Source organism: Neophocaena asiaeorientalis, unplaced genomic scaffold, assembly GCF_003031525.2.
Source record: "Neophocaena asiaeorientalis asiaeorientalis breed wild unplaced genomic scaffold, Neophocaena_asiaeorientalis_V1.1 scaffold825, whole genome shotgun sequence".
Taxonomy (NCBI): domain Eukaryota; kingdom Metazoa; phylum Chordata; class Mammalia; order Artiodactyla; family Phocoenidae; genus Neophocaena; species Neophocaena asiaeorientalis.
The window spans coordinates 199100-222168 of record NW_020173937.1 but is presented as its reverse complement, the minus strand read 5'-3'; the positions used below and the strand labels follow the sequence as shown (position 1 = coordinate 222168).

Below are 23069 nucleotides of genomic sequence, written 5' to 3'. Positions count from 1 at the left end.
TTTGGTTTTATGGCCACGAGGCATGTGGGATCTTAACTCCCTGACCAGGGATTGAACCTGCACCTCCTGCATTGGAAGGCAAAGTCTTAACCACTGGACCACCAGGGAAGTCCCTCTGGGGTATATTTCAAATGTACCTTCCACTTTACCAATTTTCCTTTCAGCTATGCCTAATCAACTATTTAATTCATTCACCGAGTTTTTCATCTAAATTCTTGTGATCTGCATTTTTAGAAATTCTGTTAGATTCTTTTTGAAATTGGTGCACGCATTCTTCATCGTTCTTTATCCTGCTCGTGTTTTCAATCTTGTCTCATTACTTTTAAGTTCACTAAACTTTGTTAGCTGACATTCTGCAAACACTGCAGGCCTGATTCTGCTGTCTGTTGTTTCTCTTGGAAAACGCACACGACGCTTTATTTCTGTGTTCTTTGTGCATTTTCTCCTCTGAGCTCAAGCTCCCTGAAACGTTATACTGGAGAATCCTGAGACCTAGATTGAAGGAGAGGAGTAGATTTGCTTTCGACTGCCCTGTCATTGCCTCAGCAGGAGTTACAAACTACTAACCCAAGACTGCATTAATGTATGTGTATGGATTGTGGTTTTTGAACCACAGATGTGGTGCGGATTCAGGCTACACACTCACAAGAGCCAGCTTGTGATTTCAAGTACTCAGCACCAAGTGGAGGCACAATTTTCCTTGCTAACTTCTTTTATGGAGCAGGTTATTTGCTTTTGCCCTTACACTGTAGAGTCAAGGTCTAGGGCTACTAGCTTGCCCCTCACCAGTATAAATAGGGGTTTTGCCTCAATACTAAATGGTCACATACACCCATACTTTTAAATCATTTTTAAAATTAAAGTATAGTTAATTTACAATGTGTATTAGTTTCAGGTGTACAGCAAAGTGATCCAGGAATATATATTCAGAATATATATATAATGTATGTTCTTTTTTTCCATTATAGGTTCTTGCAAGATATTGAATATAGTTCCCTGTGCTATACAGTAGGTCTTTGCTGTTTATCTATTTTATATATAGTATTATGTATGGTTAATCCCAAACTCCTAATTTATCCCTCTCCCCTCCCCTGCTATGCCCTTTGGTAACCATGTTTGTTTTCTATGTCTGAGTCTGTTTCTGTTTTGTAAATAAGTTCATTTGTATCATTTTTTTAGATTCCACATATAAGTGATATCATATATTTGTCTTTCTCTGTCTGACTTACTTCATTTAGTATGATAATCTCTAGGTCCATCTGTGTTGCTGCAAATGGCACTATTTCATCTTTTTTATGGCTGAGTAATATTCCATTATATATATATGTACCACATCTTCTATATCCATTCACCCGGTGATGGACATCTAGGTTGCTTCCATGTCTTGGCTATTGTCAATAGTGCTGCTATGAGCATTGGGGTGCGTGCATCTTTACTAATTATGGTTTTCTCTGGATATACACCCAGGAACGGGACTACTGGATCATATGGTAGCTCTGTTTTTAGTTTTTTAAGGAAGCTCCATACTGTTCTCCATAGTGGCTGCAACAATTTACATGCCCACCAACCATGTAGGAGGGCTCCATATTCTCCACGCCCGCTCCAGCATTTACTATTTGTAGACTTTTTAGTGGTGGCCGTTCTGACCTGTGTGAGGTGGTACCTCATTACAGTGACGTTTGGATTTGCATTTCTCTAATAATTAGCGATGTTGGACATCTTTTCATGTGTTTGTTGGCCATTTGTACGTCTTCTTTGGAGAAATGTCTATTTAGGTTTTCTGCCCATTTTTTTATTGGGTTGTTTGATTTTTTTGTTATTAAGCTGTATGAGCTGTTTGTATATTTTGGAAATTAATCCCTTGTCAGTAGTATCATTTATAAATACTTTCCCCCATTCCGTAGGTTGTCTTTTCACTTTGTTTATGGTTTCCTTTGCTGTGCAAAGCTGTTAAGTTTAATTAGGTCCCATTTGTTTCTTGTCTCATATTTTTTTAACCTCTTGGAATCATCTCGTGCAGGTTTGTCTCTTTATTTGCTGTCAGCTTCACCTTTCTGCTTACACGGCTCCCTGACTTATCTGGCATATTAGACAAGCACTCAATAAATATTCATTGAGCTAATGAGTAAATTAACCTTTCAAAAACTAAGCTTATTAAAACTGTCTGAGGAAAGCAGGGATGGCCTGTGAAGGGTTAGACGCTCTGACGAGTTGGGAGAATCACCTCGGCACACTCACTAGAGTTAACTGGCTCCTAGTGACAGTGTGTGGGGGCTGCCCCTGATTCTGGCTGTATCACAGGTAGCCGACTTCCCAGAAGAGACAATATTACTACACCACTCTTTTTATTTGGCTCTCAGCCTCCCTTTTCTGCTCCAAAAGCACATTTTCTTGTGCCATCGAAACCAGAAATTATGATTTCTATTTCTAAACTTGTAAGAAATATTTTCAGGAATGGTCCCTATTTCCCGGCCTCAACTAAAGCAGAGGTTCCCAAATTCCCTTCCCAGAGACCCTCACCCGGCAGGTCTGCAGGGAGCCCGGCTCTGCAGAGACAGACGCTGGTTCTCCAGGTTTACAACCCTCTAACGTGGACTCTTCTCCTGGGGAGCTCACGGAAATAGCCCTGAGGGCGACGGCAGCACCTTCAATATTAGCGCCAAAGCCACACGCGACTCCTGACAAACTCCTCAGTCTTCTCGTTCTCCTTCAACAAATTACTTCAGAGAATCCGGAGGGTGCGTTCAAATAACACAGGGCCTCAGGAGCAGCCCTGCCAGTCTGGGCGGCAACGGGGCAGACGGAGGAGGGAAGTGGCTCCATGTTTCGGGGGCAGGAGATCTTAACAGTTTCTAAAATTATTAAATGCCTTAAGTCATCAGAACGTGCCGTTTGTTCCCACTATGCAAGGGTATAATTCATCTGCTAAAAATGTTCTCAAGCCCAAGACAGCTCTTTGGATGGACCCACACAGCCCACAGTTCTAAGCCCGAGGGTGGCCCACTGTCAGCACGGGCTCCAGAACCACTTACTCTGATTGGGACTCCACCGGCTTTGCTGTGCTTCCCCCAGGCTCACGCCACCGTCCCCGCCCGCCTGCCAGGGCGGCAGAGGCCCCCCTCACCTACCACTCCCTCTCCCGGAGACATGCTGTGACCACAGGTGCCACCACTTCCTACCCCAGGGCGGGGTCCGGGGCCAGCAGGCCTGGAGCTGGTGGGAAATGCAAATCACCGCCCTACCCTACCCACCTGGGGCGACACCCGGGCTTTAACAGGCTCTCCGAACGGTTCCTACACAAGCTGGGGTTGAGGGGCACGGACGTGTTTCTTAGGCTGAAAACCTCTCAGTCTTAAGGCTTAAATGCTAGCCTCTCTCACCTGACCCCTCTGTTCCTCAAATCTAGCAACAATGCTTTCTAGGTCTCTGATCTCTGTGAACAGTTACCTCCACCCCCGTCTTGAGCCTCTTTAGAAAAAGGAAGATGGTTAGAAAGAAAGCTCCCCAAATATTTATGCTCTGAAATCCTTGATTTGTACTCTTTAGTTGCCCTATATACTGCCCAGCTCATCTCGACTTAGAAAGTCCTCACCCACCTCTCAGCCGACTAACAAGTCTATGCGCTCTGTCCTTCCCGCTCTGCCCCGGTCATTACGGGCATTTAGGGACCATGAGCCCGTCACCGCCCCGGGAGCCCGTTCCTCTCTCAGGCCGAGAGAGAGGATAAGGATGGAGGATAAGGATAAGGACACCCTCCGCACAGAAGCGACTGTCGGCAGCAAACAGAGCGGCAGCAGACGTTACCAGAGTGATTTCTCCACGATCTGGGTCCTGAAAACCTCCTCCTGGTCTAGGTTCACGGTGCAGTAACAGTCTCGCATCTTGTTTGGCCCCGGGTAAGTGGGAAGATTTTTGGCTTCACCTAAAAAGCAAACGTAAATCTATCATCAGTTTAGCATGGAATTATTCAGTCTCCCTGATACCCACAGACACCTTCCCAATGATGGATTTCTCTCACAGCAAGGCACCCGCTCACTTCTGTACGGTCATTAGCTCTTCACGAGGTCTCGGTTCTCTTGCCACCAAAGTGCTGATGAGAAGACCATCTGTACTGTCACAGTGTAAGGTAACATATACATTAACCTCTAAAGCAATGGATTCCTATAAAAGTAGTCATCCATTGGCCTAGGAATTCAGGATTGTTTCGTTTTACCCACATTGGTCCCTTTAATATTTTTAATGTTTAAATTATGGTAAGATACATAGAAATTAGAATGTATCCTCTCACCCACCTTCACACATGCAGCTCAGCAGCACCCGCAGTTAACTGTCCACACCGCTGCGCGATCCTTCTACAGAACTCCTTCACCCCGTAAAGCTGCGACTGCACCCACTAAACAACAAGCCCCGTTTCCCCGCCACCACGCAGCCCCTGCCGCCCACCTTCTGCCCAGGGACCTCACAGAAGTGGAACCACACACCGCCTGTCCTTCTGGGCCTGGTTTATGTCACTGAGCACAATGTCCTCGAGGCTCATCCACGTCATGGCCCGAGACAGGATCCGCTTCTTTTCCAAGGCTAACGTTTTGCTTATCTATTCATCCCCCGGGTCCCTTTTCATTCTGAATTTAATTTGATAGTATTAGGTCAAAGTTGGGGCAATAATTAAGGAGAAGGACTCTTTTTTTACTGATGAGTAAGCTACGAACTCCAGCTGTTTAGAAGCCGGTGAGGAGAAGTCTGGGGTGGGGAGACCAGCCACGGGCCATGCCTCCCCGACATACGCTGGAGAAACGGGAGGAGCTGCCAACGGCCCCGTGGAATCTTGGACGCCATGTCGCCTTCGATCTTGGGTCTGACCGAAGACCATTAGTGAAGCCGCAGCCGCTGGACCCTCTGCCAGAAGCTGGGAGTGCGCTTGGGCTGCAGGTGCGAGCAGCCCCTTTGCTTGTGGACTGATAGGGAGCAGAGGGGCTTGCAACCAGGGAGGAGAAGCCCCCTCTCTGGAAGGAACCCCCACTGACGAGCTCCCACCTCCCAGGGGCCTCCTGTCCCCCAGCTGGGCGTTTTCAGGCACCAGACCCAGGGCCAGGAAGGGGGCCGGGGCTGAGCACCCAGCACCCACCAACGCAGCCCAGTCACGGCCGACACCTGTTAGTACCACCCAGGGCCGCACTACCTCTTCTGGTTAAAACTGAAGGAAAAGCAGCAACAACAGAAAGCAAAACAAAGCCTCAGAGCTCAGCCCCCAGAGGAGCCACGCCCGCACCCCACAAACACACTCGACGCCGCTCTCGGGGAAACACGCGGTCGGCAACTTCCTGCTGCGACCTGCCAAGGGTGGAGGTGAGCTTGACGGGCCGAAGTCTTTCTCTCAAACTTCTGATGAGCCTTATTGCTCGGGACGGAGGAGAGCAGCAATTAACAGAAGTGGCTCAGTAACTGGGCCCGTAAACTGAGTGTCCTGAGGCTTCCTGGCAGCCCCGCTGCACTCTGCACAGGCGGGCCTGCCGCACACGCGGCCGGGACACCAGGCCTCTCCTCTGGGCCTTGGCTTCCCCGACCGTAAAAGCAAGACAGCACACGTCTCCCAGCCTCCTCTAACTCAAAAGGTTCTAGGAAGTTTTCTTTTGGGAATCATCGGGGAATCGTCAGTGACTCTCAGATGGTGAAGAAAAAGAAATACCCAAAGAATGTTTTCCTAGGGGTGCGACTATCCTCACGGCACCTCACGCCGCAAGGCTCCGGGAAGCGCGTCCACACGGCATCAGGCACAGAACCACGGACCATCTGAGAAGAGGCGCGTGATCCCACCCGGCTTCGAGCCCGCTGTTAAGTGTCCAAAGACAGACTTTCCAACGGCTCCTGGCAGACGTGAGCAGTTACGTGAGCACACACAGGTGCGTGCGGGGGGCGTGACGACCCACAGCCGAAGGGGCCCAGCGGCTTCCCGCCCGCTTTCCAAACTGATTTACACTCACAAATCTTCCCCCTAACACAGCCCGGCTCTGCTGACTTTCCAGCTGACACCTCTAGGATGTGACCCTATTTCCTGCTGGAACTTTTTGGGCAACAGATGAGATATTTAGCTGCAAATTCCTGTGTTTCTTAAAAGTAGATAAAAAACCTTTTTTTTGAAAGTCTTATTGGAGATGGTCATCGGTGGAAAACACAGAACTGGGATTTCTTTTCTGTTTATTCTCGGAAGAACCTCAGAACACAAGCAGCGGCAGCTGACACTTCTCTTCAAGAACAGAAGAGACGGATGTGCCTCCCCTGAACAATCGGGTTAACAGCTGCGAGATACCGAACCACCTTCTGTGGCTGTGGACGTGGCCTGGCTCCACGCCTCCCAGCCCTGGCCCTGCCCAACCCCACCGGTTACAGAAACATCCCGGTTGCTATGACAATGGCGACACCAGAGCACCGGCAGGCAGAGCGGAGCCAACATTAAGGAGCGGCTCAGGCCAGGAGGGTTGGGAGTGGGCCGGCACCCGGTCCTGGCCGTGTCGTCTGCCCAGGGTCCTCCAGCTGGGGACCCCACCGTGGCCCAGGGGGCTGGGCGGGGCGTGTCCCAGCCACACTCAGAGCAGATGACGTCTCTTCCATGCGTGTTACTTGTGCCAAAGGCTGGAGGCCGCTCCCCTCCCTGGAGGCAGATTAGGGGCCTTTCGTCTCCCTCAAAGGAGAAGAGAGCCATGACCCTTTTTCCAGTGTGTGGAGGCATTTACCTAAGAAGGTAAAGCCATGCCTCGTATACATTTGTTGAATGACTGGATGGATAAATGCCTGCAAGGAAAAAGGAAAGTAAACTCTGGTTTCAGTCTACGAGCCAAGTCACATTTTCATACGCCTCCCTCCTGTTATCCACGTCTCCGAAACGTGCACTGTTCACCCACCAGAACTGTCTCCTGGTGGATTTGATAAAGACAGTAGATTGGCACCCGGTGCCATCTCTGAACCCTGAACTTACTAACAGAAGCGCAAGGTTGCACTTAAAAATCGGTAATGAAACAGCACTGAAACAGCAAACCTGTTCCTGATTACAGGCGTCACACTCGGGGTGATCACGGCCAGAGAGCCCCAGACCCACAGGCACCTGACCCGGTGGAGGGAAGGGCCACGTGTGGTTGTCCACGCCTCCCGCAGGGCTGTGGGCGGTCTTCGCGGCACCGCTAGGTTCTGCCCTGACGAGGAAGCCCACTGCCCTTGTGGGGCAACAACGCTGTCTGCACCCCAAGAGGGGTGTTGGAGGTCTAACCAGCCTGGGCACCGCACATCAGCCAGCTCACCTCCGAGGGGCTCTGTCTTGTCTGCTGCCCTCAAGAAGAGTGTCCTCAGCCACCCCAAGAGAGACTCCCAGCCGTGAGCCTGGGGCCTCAAGTCTGCCACGTCCACGGAGTGTTGGAACTTTGCTCTTTCCTACTCAGTGTGTTGGTTTTCACCTCAACTACAGGCCAACCTCTGCAAATAACACCTAAACAGGTACTCGAGCCCAGTGCGCTAGTCCTGTAAAAGCGAATCTCCCCGGCCCAGGGCCTCTGTGCACAGAGGCAGGACACGTGGAGGAATTAGAGCCCCCGGCGCTCCCGTCTTTCCATGGGCTGTCTGGTCATTCTAAACACCTAACGGGTCTACAAATTCTGGCAGCCAGCACAGCTCATGAGACCTACATAGAAGCCTATTGGTCTCAGAAGATCACTTTCATGACGAAAACATCCTATTTCCATGAATATATTGTTGACGGCCTTGCTAGTTGACTCTAGCACTTGATATTAAATAGAATAAAAGTCCGTAAAACCTGACGAGATTGGATTTTATAGTCAAGTTACCAACAGCCTCCTCTACTGCACGCTGAGTTACAAGTCAGGAGACCTCCAGGCTGAGCTGCCGGACCCCGCGGGGCTCGGCTGACGTCTGCGCCGGGGAGGGGCATGACCAGGACACAGGAAGATTTACTAACATGCATCGCAGGTTTCCTCCAATTTCCAGAAAGAATAGGTGACACCATGAAAGACCAGTTTAAAATAAGGCTGTTAAAATGGAAATTAAACGTTTAACATATGGTAAGAGGGAGGAAAGTTACACCTATCCAACCCCACCGTGAGTGGTTCCGAGTTTCCCGGTAGCTAAGGAACAAATGGAAATATGGCGGAACACACACTTCTCACGATTTACCTAAAAATGAAACACACCAGCTCCCCAGGAGGAAACACCATGAAAAGAGGGGCTGGCGTGTCTTCCGAGAAAATTTTACAAAAGATGCAGAAACATGCTCGAGGGTTGCTTCTTTTCTGTCCTCAGCAGGTGGGGACTCGAGTGACGACCTGTGAGAATCGCTTGGCACAGGGGGGCACGCTGACGGGGGCCGAGGACGCTGGGCGGCCAGGAGTCCCAGGAAGAGCCCGGTGAGGCCCCATTCCGCACGCAGACACGACAGGGTCGCCCCTCAGGCCCGGGGACCGTGGGGCAGAGGGACCCCGGAGGAGCCTCTGGTCACCCCCTCCTCTCTGTGGACCCCACGGCCGTGCCTGGTCTCGTTTCCTCTCTGCGTCCAGCACCCCAGCAGCGCCGGGCAGATGACGAGCGTCCCTGAAATGTTTGTCCCAGGGATTAAAGGAGAAAGTCTGTGATGAAATGACCACGCACGGCAGCTTCTGAAGACAGTCGCCAGAGACACGACGTGGGGACAGTCACGGCTCCTATTCTGCTCCTCCGAGGGGGACTCCCGTGTCCCTCCCTTTGGCCTGGGCTGGCCTCAGGGCCCTGACTGACCAGCAGTGACTGCCGGCTCCCTGGGAGATGTCAGAGCCATGTGCCTCCACCCTGGCCACTGGACACCCTCTGCGTCCTGAGCCACAGGCCAGGCCCCGGAGGCCACCGCTAGGGGGGCAATGCAGCTGCCTGGACAACCCGGGCCAGCCTAGCTTCCCAGCGCCCCACACGGGTGACGGACGCGTCTTGTGCCTGCGGGGCAGCCCGCCCACCAGCTGCCCACCATGGCTCCAACCAGGCCTCACGTCCAGCCCGAATCCCTTGGCCCCAACGTTGTGAGATGTGATAGCACAGCTGTCAGACGCTCACGGGGCTCTAGGCGAAGCAGCTCTTCACCGGTCCCCTCCCTGCACACGGTGAGGACTTAAAGGTGTGACTAACCCGGCAGTGGAGAGCCCAGGAGACACCCAGAGTCCCTCCCGGTGAGGAGACCCTGCCCTGCACCCCTGCTGCCTTCTGATTCTGACTCAAAGTACCTCCGACTCTAATGAGAAAAATGATGAAGTGCGGCAGCCGTGCAGCCGGGTGACACCCGGGCTCCGGCAGCACCGTCGACAGCTGGGTGAGTGCGGCGATGACCGAGGGCCTTCCGGGCTGGGAGCTGCCCCTCAGGTCTCAGCTGGGGGCTGGCGGTGAAGGCAATGCTCTCCCTACACGGTGATTTTTCAATTCTGAATTAGTTGACGCCATTTAAAACTGGTGATTTCACGTTTTTCTAAACCAGGACTGCCACTCCTTGAGAAAACTCAGAAGATCCAGTGGTGCTGGGCCACGGCCCCGTTTAACAGTCCCTGGCCGGGTCAGGGCAGCCCCTCCCAGGGGCACCTGTCCGCCCTCCTCATGTGCTGTGACTGTCAGATTCTATCTAGTTGCCGCCCAGAAGACTTGTGGAAAGAAGCACTGACAGGACCCCCAGCTACACGAGGGTCTATTCCTCCTGCCTGAGGCCTCCACCCGCCGCTGGAAGCTTCCATCTCTCCCCATGGCCTGAGCACCAGTCACCTTCAGGGACGGGAATTTCTGGCTGGCTGGACGGCCCTGCAGGGCTTGCAGGGGTCCTCTGGGGCACAGATCTGTGGCACTCCTGCAATCATAAAATGCAGGGCTGCCACCACCTGCCGGGCTGCTCAGCCCGGTGCCCCGACACCCGTGGGAACCCCCCAGCTTCCGAGCCGGCGGAAAATGCCGGGGCTGCAGGGGGCGGGTGGGCGTCTCCTCCACCCTGGGCTGTCCCCCCGCCCTCAGAGCTCCTTCATGCAGAGCCCGGCAGACCCCCCCCTAAGGCAAGGGGGCGTGGAGGACCCTACACACTTCCCTGCTTGAACTGAGAAGGCCTTAGAATCTAAAGAAAAGTGCAGTTTAGGCTCCTGAGTAAGAAAGAACGCCTATGGCACGAAGAACAGCAGGTGGAAAGTCGTTCATTTCCCCACGTTCCGGCGGATTTTGTGGACGACAGCGCAGCCCCAGGATCGTTTAGATCTTCCATCTGAACTGAACTCAACCTATTCAGCACCTAAAAATGCACAAAATATTAGCTAACTTTGCTTTTACTTAGAGGCTGGTCTCTTCCCATCAGGAAAAGAAAGCAAGTGCTATTCTCTTGTGCTTTTCCAATTAAGCTAGAAATGAAAATAGTGTTCTTGGACAACAACCCAGTCCCGAAATAAAAGCTGTACAATTAAGCCCAGGGAAAAAGAAACCACTTGTTTCCTCTAGTTTCAGAACGCTGTGGCGAACGGGTATTTCCGATTCCCTGCAACCTGAAACTTTGTGCCTCTGTTTAGGACACCCTTTTTCACCTAATGCTGCATTCCTAAGGCCAGAAAAGAACAAGCGGCACTTACTCTGCCCCCCTAACCCTGGGGACACACCTGAGGGGCCTCGGGGACACTGGAAACGGGGCAGCGGGCGCCCCAGCAGGCACTCGGGGGCACACGGCCCCCCCTCCAGGGCTCCCTCTGGGGCAGGACAGGAGGGAGGAGTGCTACGTGACATACACGCTCACTCAATCAACAGCACGGTCAAAGGCCCCACGACTGACAGCATCTGACCAACGTGCCAGTCACCACTGCCCCGTGTGCCGGGTACCCCGAGCAGCTGTGCCTCTGCTCTCGCCCCCGGCCTGCGACCAGCCTCGGGACCCTCCCCACCCGAGCTCTGGCCCACCCCGCTCGGCTGCACGACCCCGTCCTCTGCTCCTCTGTGCTTTGCTTTTACTAACTGCACAGGAATCTCTAGGAAGTTACCAGTAAAAGGGTGGGGTGAGAATTTCAAGGTAGCTGAGAGGGTGAAGGAGAAAAAGGAAACACAGGTGGCAGGGATATGACTAGATTTTTTCTTTTTAATGAAACAAACTAAGGTGAGGATATTGTGGAAACTTTGGGAAGAGTGAGGACCCCTGGATACGAGCTCCACAAGGGCAGGGAGGCCACCCCTAGCGTCCCTGCACATGTGGGCAGCGATCCGGAGGTGCCCGTGGGCACAGACGACACAGAACAGAACACAACCCTTGGGACGTTTCTGCGCTACAAGACCCAGATGTGAGGGGTGAGGGAGGGACCCAGAAGAGAGCCAGGAGAGGTGGGGACACCCGGGCCGACACCTGGCAGTGGGCATATGGCCAGAGCCATGCTGCATGTGCCTGGCATGGACAGGTGTGTACGTGCATGGTTTTTTTTTTTTTTTTTTTTTTTTTTTTTTTTTTTTTTTTTTTTTTTTTTTTGCGGTACGCGGGCCTCTCACCGCTGTGGCCTCTCCCGTTGCGGAGCACAGGCTCCAGACGCGCAGGCTCAGCGGCCATGGCTCACGGGCCCAGCCGCTCCGCGGCCCGGGGGATCCTCCCGGACCGGGGCACGAACCCGTGTCCCCTGGATCGGCAGGCGGACTCTCAACCGCTGCGCCACCAGGGAAGCCCTACGTGCATGTTTTGATCTTTGTTTTTTAGCCGATTTATCGCAATAGGATCGGTGGACCATAAAGTTCACCCATTGAAAGTGCACAATGCAATGCTTTTAGCACATTCCCAGGGTTGTGCAACTATCACCCCCCACACCCCACACCCCACTCCCAGGCCCTGGCAACTTCGTTCCGCCCAAGGGTCCTCATGGTTTGACCAAGTGTCAATTCAGGGTTCAAGCTGCCTTCCCCTCACGCCTGCAGGGCCCCGTCCCAGCTGTGGGAGCAGCTCGCGCGCATTGAATGGTCCACATTTCAGTGCCATCCTCAGCCTCCTTCACAGGCTGCAACGTGCCGGGTCCTGCTCCCGCTGGAGATTCAGGGTAAACAGGAGCTAGCACGGCACCCAGGCAGCAGCGACCACCAGGCCGCGTGAGCGCCGCGCGTAAGGACCGGGCAGAACCCCCTCTGCCGGGGGCGGGGGGCTGCTCTGCCTCCCACTGAGTGACAGGTCCCTTCCTGGGACCGAGAAGCAGCAGCAACGAGTGCCCAGACTCAGACTTGCTGGCAGAAGGGCAGCCTGTAATCTTCATACGCATGTACCGCGTTGCCAAACAGCTCTCGTCTGGAGCACCGATTCACAGGCCCACCACCGCGTTTGAAAACGCTCTTTCCCAGATCCTTGCTAGAACTGAGTCGTGAAATCATGCATCTCTGCCAGTCTGAGAGGTAAAAAGGCTGTGTGTGCTTTGCCCTCCGTTTGTTAAGAAGGGCTCTTTTTGAAGGACCTGATTCCATTCCATTTATTTGGGAGTTGAAGCCGCTCCCAGCCTCTCCTGTCCCTCTTCTCTGTCCTCCGAGGACAAGGGCCCCCAAACCAGCCCTGACAAGGGTTAGCACACCCAGCTCTGACGGAGGCCGTGAAAGCAAGGGTTAGGGAGCCGAGACCTCCTTTGCTGTCAAATTCTGATTTTCCAGCTGTGTCTAGATCCACCCTCCTGACCTGCCCTACAGTAGCCTGTGGTGCACGGACTGGAGGGGCTGGGACTCCCGCACGGCCCGACGCGGCAGGTCCCCCGGCGAAGGCCAAGGACCCTCACCTCGGGCTAAGGGCTGCCTGGCTCGCTGCAGCCCGGGTTTCTGCATTCTGACAGCAAGACATTCTTCACAGCTTGCATTAGTGTTATTTCGAATTCAAGGAGGAAAGACAATCCGGGAAATATGAATTTGGGGAAAGTCGCCAAGTGCGGCGCAGCCACGAGCCCCGCTGGTCTCGATGAGCAAAGGGAGACGCTGGCCTCCAAAGACCCCCACTCCACTGGCAGAGGAAAGACCTAGGTTCATTTTTCAGAAATAATCCACATACAAGCCCACTCTGTATATTTTGGTACTATTTTTGCTTTTCTTTTTCCCACACCTTTCTCTGAAAGAGTCCTGTCTTGAACTTGAGGAAGAAAACACAAAGCGGTGCAGCCACGGTGGGAAGAAAAACTTAAACACAGAGTCACCAACCAGCCCAGCAATTCCACTGGAAAGAAGTGAAAACAGGTGCTCAGACAAATACTTGGGGACTTCCCTCGTGGCGCAGTGGTTAAGAATCCGCCTGCCAACGCAGGGGACACGGGCTCGAGCCCTGGTCCGGGAAGATCCCACATGCCGCGGAGCAACTAAGCCCGTGCGCCACAACTACTGAGCCTGTGCTCTAGAGCCCGCGAGCCACAACTACTGAGCCCACATGCCACAACTACTGAAACCCACGTGTCTAGAGCCCGTGCTCCGTAACAAGAGAAGCCACTGCAATGAGAAGCCCGCGCACCGCAACAAAGAGTAGCCCCCGCTCGCCGCAACTAGAGAAAGCCCGCGCACAGCAATGAAGACCCAACGCAGCCAAGAATAAATAAATACATTTATCTTTAAGAAAACAAAAGAACACACGTGTACGCGAATGTTCACAACAACTCTGTTCCTGCTGATAACACACGGTGTATCCTCCGTGTTGCCAGCGGGTCAGGACGAGACATGTCCTTGTAGGCGACTCAAAAGCTCTAGAACTAGACCACGTAGTGGCACAACATGTAAACGTACTAAATGCCCCTGAATTGTGCACTTAGGAATGGCTAGACTGCTGAATTCTATGTTATGTGCATTTTACCACATTTTAAGCAAAACGAAGAAAAGCTGGTTACCAGTGTGGACAGGGCCGTGGTTGTTCAGCGTGGCCGTGTGTCATTCACGGCCACGCACCTCCCCAGACCCTTTTCTGGAGAGAGAAAGGGTGGGAGTAAATAAATACCTCTTTTGGAGTGTGCATGTGATTTTGTTGTTTTTCATTTGTACCTTTTCGTTGGGGTACAACGCAGACTCGGTAAACAGAGCTCCACAAGTTTCCCTAGGTGCACGGCCGGTAAGATGGGGAACACTTCCGGCGCTCAGCACATCCTCAGGCCCCTCCCCATCCAGAGCCTGGCCCTCTCGGAGTTCCACAGAATCATCGGTTTTGCCCACTCTGTACCTCATAAAAATGGAGCCAAATCCACTAACCCGTTCGGGGTTGCAAATGGTAATAGTCCTTGATTCTGGTTTATAAGCTGAAGTAATTTTATGAGAGAGCGCCCCTCTTCTGCCGTTTGCTGACCCACTGCTGAGGTCCACACACCAAGGGCAAACACTCGGTAACTGCCTTTTACTTACCAAGTTTTCAAAGAATGCATTAGCTCCCTGTTGCCCTCAGAAGGTGGATAATTTGAGTTTTTTGTAATTTTTTTGCAACCTTTCTTTTTTATTGAGATGTAATTTATACAGCATAAAATGCAACCTTTGGAAACGTACGATTCAGTGCTTTTCAGTACAGAGTTGCACGGCCATCGGCACTAATGCCCGGGACCTTTATCACCTGAAGCAGAAGCGCAGTCCCGTGAGCACTCCCGCCCCAGCCCCACGTCCATGCGCCCACCCGGCCTGCCTTCCCTGGACGTCTCGTGCGACGGAAGCGTGGCCCTGGCCTCGTGTTCCAGGCTCCCCCGCGTGTGGCCCGTATCAGGCGGCATCTCTAGGGTGTGGGCACAGCTTCAAAGGGACACCCGCCAGGTGACCGGCGCGCGGCTGGTTGTCAGGACGAGCGGCTCCCCACATCCTTCCACCCGGCGGCTCTGAGCCGGGGGCCAGACCGGCAGCAGCGGCATCACCGGGTGCCTGGTTGGAAAAGCAGACTCCCAGGCCCACCGGCCCCGCGGCCTCAGGAGCCGGCCCACGTTTGAGAACCGCTTACAGTCCCAAAGCCGGCGCCTCCCAGCCCATGCCTCGCGCTGTATTCTAGGACATTCCACAGCGTTCTAGCTGTCCCGGGAAGCACGCTTCTCCGGATCACGGATGCTCAGGGGCCTCCCCGGTGGCTCACGTGGGTGTGCCTGTCACCTCCGTGACAACCCCTCCCGCCCCACCCCTCCAAAGCCGCCTACTCCCCCTGAACGAGGCACAGCCCTCAGCTGGGCCCCTGAGGCCCCCATGGTTCCCGCTGTCAGTGCGTCCCTGCGTCCAGACCCCCGCGTCGCCCACCTCCCCACCCTGAGGCCCACCCCCTGCCCCCAGCGCTCTGCCATTTCCGCGGAGCCCATGGTGCTTCCTTTCCGTCCCACACGGTCCCACAGGAGGGCCGCGCCTGCAGGGGCCAGGCCTCCCCGTTCGAGTCGCTGGGTGGTTCTCGGCAAACGCGGGAACAAGGAGCGCGCTTGGCGCTAACGGGGACCCGCCCGGAGGGGAGGATGACCTTGGCTCGTCACCCGCCTTCTCTCAGCGGAGTAGCAGCCACGCGGCTGACCACACGCACCACCACGCAGAGGAAGCCAGGGCCAGGTGAGGGCGCCCGCAAGAGCGAAGGGGCGTCGCTGCCAACAGCAAGCGCCCGAGGCTCCGAGGGGCAGGCCCCGTGGAGGCAGAAAGGTGGGCAGGAGTCTGGAAGGTGGAGGCTGGGGGTGACCGCCCCTGGGGGTGACAAGGGGATGCGGGAAGGGCAGGCACAGTGGAGGCTGGCTTGAGTCAGAGAAGGCGTGACGCCCCAGGAACATTCCGGAACACAGGCTTCCTTGAGCCTGGGGCCCGGGAGAGAGGCAGCTGGAAGGCACGTGGGTGGGGTGGGGGGAGGAGGGACCCTGCCAGGGGTTCCGAGAATGAAGTAATAAAAGCTTCAAAACTATTTCTAAAGGGCTGTGGGCTGTGCTCTCAGCTGTGATTCATATGCACGTGTCTCTGGGTGGGAAGGATCTCAGGCCCACCCTGCAGGCCAGGACCACGTGTCCCCGGGTGACTCAGGCCTCCGCTGCGGCCGCCTGCACTCCCCACCCTCGGGGCCTGAATATGGCTGCAGACCCAGCCCCACGGCAGACCCCGGGGCTCTGTATCTCAAGAGTTGTTTAAAACTCCAAAGTCATTTTCAACACCGCTGTCTGTCTAAGGAGGCACAAAACACCACCAAGTTTACCGCCTCGGCCGCTAGACACACCTCCTGTTGTGTAGAGGAGGAGGGAGGGGCCACCAGGACTTGCAGCAGCGAAGGGCTCGACAGGTGGGCCTCGCCAGGCACAGCCCCCAGCACCCACTCCACGGGGAACTGAGGCCCGGAGGCATCAGCAGATGCGAACCAGGGGGCGCCTGGGCTGCCCCCACACTGCGGGCGCGGCTCGGTCAGAGGACACAGGCCGAGCCTGCCTCTGCCCGAGCCCGAGGGCTGTGTGCACAGCGTCCTCCCAGCAACAACTGCCGCGCCCCAGGCTTCGCGACTCGACTCCGCCATCCGTGGCAACGGCCTGCTCTCCGGCTGCTGGAGGACCGCGCCGAGGAAGAGCCCAGGACCCGCCCGGGCACGAGATGCTGCGAAAGCGCGATCCACAATGGCCCTGATCCCAGCGGTCGCGTGGGCGCGGCATCGCTGCAGCCCTTCTCCCCGCGGCCACCACCTTGACCGGCCAGCGGGGGGACCTCCACGCCAGGACGTGGGCCTCCAGGGTCGGGCTCCTGCCCAGCCATTCCCGCTGCAGACTCGTCAGGTCGCAGGGAGCAGACGGGCACCGGCCTGAGCGGGGACCAAAGCGTGCCAGAGATGCCCACGCTGGTCGCGGCCTCACCCCGGTCGCGGCCTCACCCCTCACCCGCAGGGCTCCACGCAGCGCACAGGCCGCGCCCTGGAGGCCGGAGACAGGGACCCACCCCCGAGGGAGCCCCGCCGTCATCCCTTCCGGGTCTGGGGGCAGAGTCTCGGTGAGTGACCAGAGGTCACGTAGAACAAGCAAACAGCAGAGGGTCAGTCTGCGGACTGGCTTCTCCAGAAGGTGTGCGCGGCTCCAGGGTCTCGAGGGATAGACGGCCCGGCCCAGAGCAGCGAGCGGCCGTGGCAGGGCCCCTCTGAGCTCGCCAGCTCGGCGGTGCCCACACTCTGCGGGGTCCGGCAGGAGGAGAGGCAGGCTGACCAGCTCAGACGCGGCAAGACCCCAGGCCTCAGATCTTGGCACGCGCGCTGTCGCCTGGTGCCGACTGGACCGCGGTCCGCCACTCGGGATCCCCTCAGGGCAATCCTGGCCCCATCAAAGCACGAGGGTCTGAGAGGCTCGGTGACGCCAGCAAACACAGAATCTCAGGATCCCAGGCACGCTGGGTCTGTGCCCAGCACCCCAGACTTCGGCGCCCCAAAGGGAGCCCCGGCTCACGGCGCACGGACCCGGGCCTGGGGGGCTCCTGCCACGAGGTGGCCAACTGCCAGGTGCAGCCACACTGGAAGCTGGGCCCAGGGCCCGCACACGCCAGCCACAGCGCGGCCCCTGGGGTCCGCGAGCATAGGCCGTGAGCCCCCCAGGAGCGCCGCCTCAGGCCTGGTCGTCGGGCGTGGGTGACCGCGGAGAGCATCAGCCCGCTTCCGTGAACCCGCTGCAAAGACGGTCTCTAATCTGCTGTCCCTGCAGAGAACCGCAGCCTAAAGGCCGCGCTGGCCTCTGGATCTGAGTCTTCGTGGCAACTTTAGGACAGGAGGAAACAGCAAAATTAAGACTTTGGTTTTTCCTTCCTCATTCATTACTGAAAAGAGCGGCCAAGAGCGAGATCAGGTTCCATGTCAGAGACACGGTGCTGTGTTTGTCCCTTCGCTCCTGAATCACAGCCGCGGCAAACCTGCGGCCCACCTGGGTGCACACGGGTGGCCCACCTTCTCCCAACCCAAGGCTTCCCGCCGCCCCGGGGCAGGAGGCCCCGCCCACAGTGCGCAGAGAGGAGGCAGTGGGTGGTCCTGGGCGGGGCAGAGGGACCCCCGCTGCCTGACGGGCCTGCGCCCCAAGCTGTGTGAACCACGAGGGGCAGGTCCATTCACAAGAGCAGCAGAAGCTCGGGGGCGCAGGGAGCGGGTGCCGGCCCTCCGACACCTGCGCCGATGCTCCTTACCCCTGGGTCTGGCCAGCAGCACGGGCTCCGCGGAGGGCGCCGAGGGCGAGGGCCTGCGGGGAAGGGGGCTCTGGGGCCACCCGGCCGAGGGCAGAGCAGCCCCGCCACCGCGGCCCCTGCGTTGGACCTGCCCCCCCTGGCCACCCACCTCCCCCAAAGCCACTGTCACATCAAGGGCCACGGCTGACAAAGCAGAAATCCACCTCCGCCTCTTCACCGGCCTGAGGTGGGGACGCCTCACTGCAGAGGCCCCGTGTCCAGGAAGCAGGGCACACGTGCCCGCAGCCCCACGGCCTCCCCTGACGCCTGGCTACCATGCCCACAGCTGCCGTTTCTTCTCGAACTTTCAAAACCATGTTTTAAAGGCCATGAATACATCTACATCTAGGTCTCCTGAGGCAGGGGTCCCCAACCCCCGGGCCACAGACCGGTACCGGTCCATGGCCTGTTAGGAACCGGGCCGCACAGCAGGAGGTGAGCGGTGGGCGAGCATCTGCCGCCCCCCATCACTCGCGTTACCGCCTGAACCACCACCCTCACCCCCTGTCTTCCGAGAAACCGGTCCCTGGTGCCAAAAAGGTTGGGGACCGCTGTCCTAATGAAATAATCCATAAAACAAAGATTTAAGAAGGATCGATGTTTATTATAACAATATCTATGTTGGCCAAAAGAAAGGGAACAGTTAAATGTCCAAGAACAGGAGATTCCAACGGCCTGGGCCCGGCCTCCAGAGCCGACGGCAGGACCCCCGGTGTCCAGAGCGCAGGAGAGGCGAGGGCCGGGGGCTGCAGGAGGGAAGGGGGCTGCGACACAGCAACCAGAGTGGAGGTTACGAAGAACTTCCAGTAACACACAGAAATGTTTGAAGGGAAAATTTAAGGGGCATACGTAATACACATGTATACATGTGTGCATTTAATATCTAATAAGTATATGTGCACACACGATATATCTCCATATGAAAAACAAAAATGGAGAGGAAATAACTGAACAGAAGAACCAACGTGTTAACAGTGGCAAAGCTTTCAGTGGGGAAATGAGTCACCTTTTTCTCAACCCTGAAAACTTAAGAACTAGGCTTTCTAAAATTTCTGTAGAGCCTGCACTATGTCTGAATAGAAATGCTTCTAAATGTAACAGCATGAGGTTTATTTTAAATATAAATTTTAGGTCTAATCTCTCTTTCGCCAGCTAGTCCTTCCTTTTACATTAAACACTGACAGAGTCAATTTATTATGTGTCATGATAACAGCCATTTCTGATAAGTAAGTTTAAATGTAAAATGACAGTATAATTCAGGGCTTTGGGAACAAATGCCCCCTTTATTAACTCTAAACTAGAAATTCACTCACAAACCCCACTGAGGCCGAGAGCTTCCAGCTCCAGAGGCGGAGTCCCTGGCAGATGGTAAATTAATCACTTAATCTTATTAAGTGTTTTCTGCTTAAGTCCTGAACCAGCTGGGTCCAAACTGTGACACATGCCAGGAAGTCACCTGTCCCATCTCAGGGCACACGGGGGGCACACTGTCCACGGCCACCGAAGGACAGGCACAGGCTCTTTTAGAAACTCTATGTTTGAAACTGAGTTTTACAGAGAAACCCTTTTTTCGTCCTCTTTCTGAACATTTTTTATTACAAAAGAAATACATATTCATTGTAACCGGTAATGCTGCGTAAGCACCTACAGATAAGGTTCGTCACCAGCCTCCCTCTGCCCGCCCCACAGCCCTGAGCTACACCAGCCCTGCTGGTTCACTTCCAGACCCTGCGCTGCACCCTCACAGCCCCACAGGGAGGAAATGTCAGGGGTGGGGGGAGAGCCTTAACTTGGTCACTGAAACAGGATCACTGATCACGGCTTGGCGAGAGCGATTTTCTCTTTACCACGAGACACGTCTGCTTCCACCCATGGATCCAGGGACGACCCAGCCACCCTCAGGACGTGGCACCAACACGAAGTGTCCACCCCGATACCTCGTGCAGGCAGGGCTGAGGGCGAGGCCCAGCCACCAGGGGAAAGTGTCTGCGAGCACGAGGCCTGGGCCCCGCCCGCCTGTCCCCCACCTCCCGGCCGGCCTGTCCCGGGCATGAGCGCTCGGCCGCTGTGAGGTCATCACTTAGACAGAAATGTTCATTCTTATATAATCAGATCGGTCTATCTTTTTAGTTTACTGACTGCTTAGAAGTTCTCCCACATTCCGGAAGTTATTCACAATATTCTCCAAAATGTTTCTGATATCTGGCTTTAGTTTTTCACTTTGTAACCTTTAATCCATTCGGCATTTGTTTTACATGGTGTGAGTCAGGATGTAACTTTTTTCAAGCCGGATGCCAAAGAAGGCAGCTCCCACATTCTCCAGGGACTAAAACGCGTCTTCATTGTGGATTAGGTGCCCATATACGTTTTGATCTGCTTCCGTATCCTCTGTGATATTTTCTGTCTATTAGGAATCTAAGAATATCTACCTAACGTTTTTGAGTCGACCATGTCTGCCTACTAAAAGGTGACATATATGTAAGCTGACAACCCCATCACTTGTCACCCTCCAAGTGATAACCACATTTCCACACACTAACTTATACACCAGCTAATAAACCAACACTGAACGCTCCACACTTACTCTTTAATTTATTCTAAATCTAACCATCCACATCCTGCTTAACAGTCTACAGTGCCTGAGCAAACACAAAGCTCTACAGAAACTTCTACGGCCGCGTGCCCTGTCGGCCGTGTGCCGTCTGGGCCCCAGCACCTCACCTGGGGACACTCGCCCTCCCCAGAGCACCTCTATTTCAGCTCCCACAATCCGAGCCCTTGGTTGGCCTGGCCCGGCCTAGCCTGCCCGTTCGTTAATCAACCAAGGGCCAATTCGCCATTTTCCATGAATTAAAATAAACTGCACTCATAGAAGAGCCCAGTCCTAACGCCACCACCACTTCTAAGAAATGAAAAGTGCTTCCAGCTGCAGCGGCCGTCTGGCGGCCCCTCCCCAGGGCAGTGACGGAGGAGCAGCCCCGATGGCCGGGTCAGGGGACGGGGGGCGAGAGGACGGGAGAGGGCCGAGGTCAGGCAGGGAGCCGGGGACGAAGGCCAAAGGGCAGGGCGGGGCGTCAAGGGCAGAGGGAACGCTCCCTGAGTTAGTGACACAGGGAGCGGCTACCACTGTGTGTGTTGTTACAACAGTGGGACAACAGCCCGGGACATCTGAAACCCAGAAGGAAGGAGGGAGGAGAAGCAGAAGCCTACGGCCCTCGCACACCCCGAGCGCCCTGGGTGTCTTTCTCGCGTTTTCTGTTCCACTGGCTGGTGACGGCAGATGTAACGTTTCGTCCCCACCTCCCTCAAGCGCGGCCCAGTGGTGCCACTTCCCACCCCCGTTACCCACCCTTCGAAGGTCTGCGGTCCTGCCCCTCACGTCCCGCTCCCAACGTGGGCATCCCCCCATCCTCCCGGGACGCTCCAAGCCTCCGGGGTCAGGGCTCACGGCGCGGCTGTGTTCTCCAGGACAGAGCCAGCACAACGCTCCGAACCAGCGGCCTCCCCGCTATCACCTGAGATCAGCAGCTGCCTGTGTCCCCGTCGGTAAAAAGGGGACACACCGCCTGCGAGATGCCCGGCTCCTGGCACTCTCCCAGGGGAGGCGCTCCCCTGGGACCATCGGAGCCCTTGTCTTCCCGCTCCCGCCACAACACGGGCCGTCGCTGTCATCACCTTGCTTGGCTCTCTTGGTGCCAGACCAGCGGGGAGAGGCTCCTGCTGCGTGTCCGGACCCACCGGGTCCACAGCCTCACACTGGAGGCCGGGTCCACGGAGGGGTGTCACGGCCCCCAATCACACCGACAGCGCTTCAGCTTGCGGGTTTCTGAGCCGAGCCAAATGTCCCGTGTAAGTCAGAGTCCTTTCCACGGAACTCTGGTGCCACAGTTATCACCGTGAAGGTCCAGTTCATCACAGAGAGGCGTCCAGAATGACACAGGCAGCAGCGAGCAGACGGGTGACCACTCCCTTCAGAGCTGCAGGAAGGAGGCTCGGGCTGCGTGGATGGTCAGTGCAGATCCAGATCCAGACGCAGGGACGCGGTGCCCGCAACCTTCAACAGGGTCAGCATCCCAGACGTTTCCCAGGGAGACTCTTCCAAGGAGCCATCAGGCCCTCGGGTCTGACCACAGGCCACGCGGGCTGGCCAGACTCCTGGGCTCTGAGAGCCTCCCCACGGCCGCAGGACGTTCGGCTGCCTATTTCAGTCCAAAGCTCTGGTGCAGCGATCTCGTCTAGAGAAAAGCTTTAGGTAGGCAGCAGGCACTGCAGCGCTGGGCACCGTGCTCTTGGTCCCCTTCACGGCTCTGCTTTGTCACAGGGCTCTTCCCACCAACCCAGAAGCCCAGCCAGGCCCTCGGGGCCCGTTGCCGGCTGCCTCTCTCTCGACGTCCCTCCAGAGCTCGGCCCAGGTACAGCCGGGTCTCATCACGACTCCCAACCACCGACAGCTCCAGACGCGGGGCCGGCCACTGCGCGGCACGGGCTGAGAGGCCGAGCCACGTTCCCCCAAGCCGAGGCCGCCTCTAAACCTGCGCCACTCACCGGGCACCAGGGCCATGCACCCACACGGGTGAAACAAAGGCCCTCAGCCTCTGACCGCCACCCGCAGGCCCCTCTCCGCTCCGGCTCCCAGGGCAGAGGCTGCAGCCGGCCCCGGGTGCGGGACTGCCCTTTGATTCGGGAGTCTCCCAGCTTTGAAACGGGCCAACAGGTCGGAACCCACACGGACGTGTGCACGTGGAGCGCAAACGTGCCCCGCTTCGCGGCTGCCGGCTGATGGGCTGGGGTGACCCAGGCCCGAGGCACCCGACGTGCAATTACAGCTGTTCACGTTCTCACTTTGCTTTTCTATGTTCCCCACACCTTCTTCAGGGAAGATGTTTACTTCTGAACACACACACACACACACACACACACACACACACACACACACA

At 55.8% G+C, this 23069-nt stretch overlaps 1 protein-coding gene across 3 annotated transcripts in view; it reads right to left on the bottom strand.

Moving 5' to 3' along the window:
• The window catches only part of RASA3 (RAS p21 protein activator 3), an 88408-nt gene that overhangs the window by 48875 nt on the left and 16464 nt on the right, over positions 1 to 23069 (bottom strand). Inside the window, exons 1-2 of one of the 3 annotated variants that reach the window (XM_024752659.1) lie at positions 21808 to 22055; positions 3805 to 3922 (exon numbers count right to left, since the gene is read on the bottom strand). In XM_024752659.1, coding sequence (XP_024608427.1) covers positions 3805 to 3881 — 77 coding nt within the window. In that variant the 5' untranslated portion in view covers positions 3882 to 3922; positions 21808 to 22055. Of the gene's footprint in view, positions 1 to 3804; positions 3923 to 21807; positions 22056 to 23069 lie in introns of those variants that run through there. The other 2 variants (XM_024752658.1, XM_024752661.1) reach the window with 2 other exon arrangements.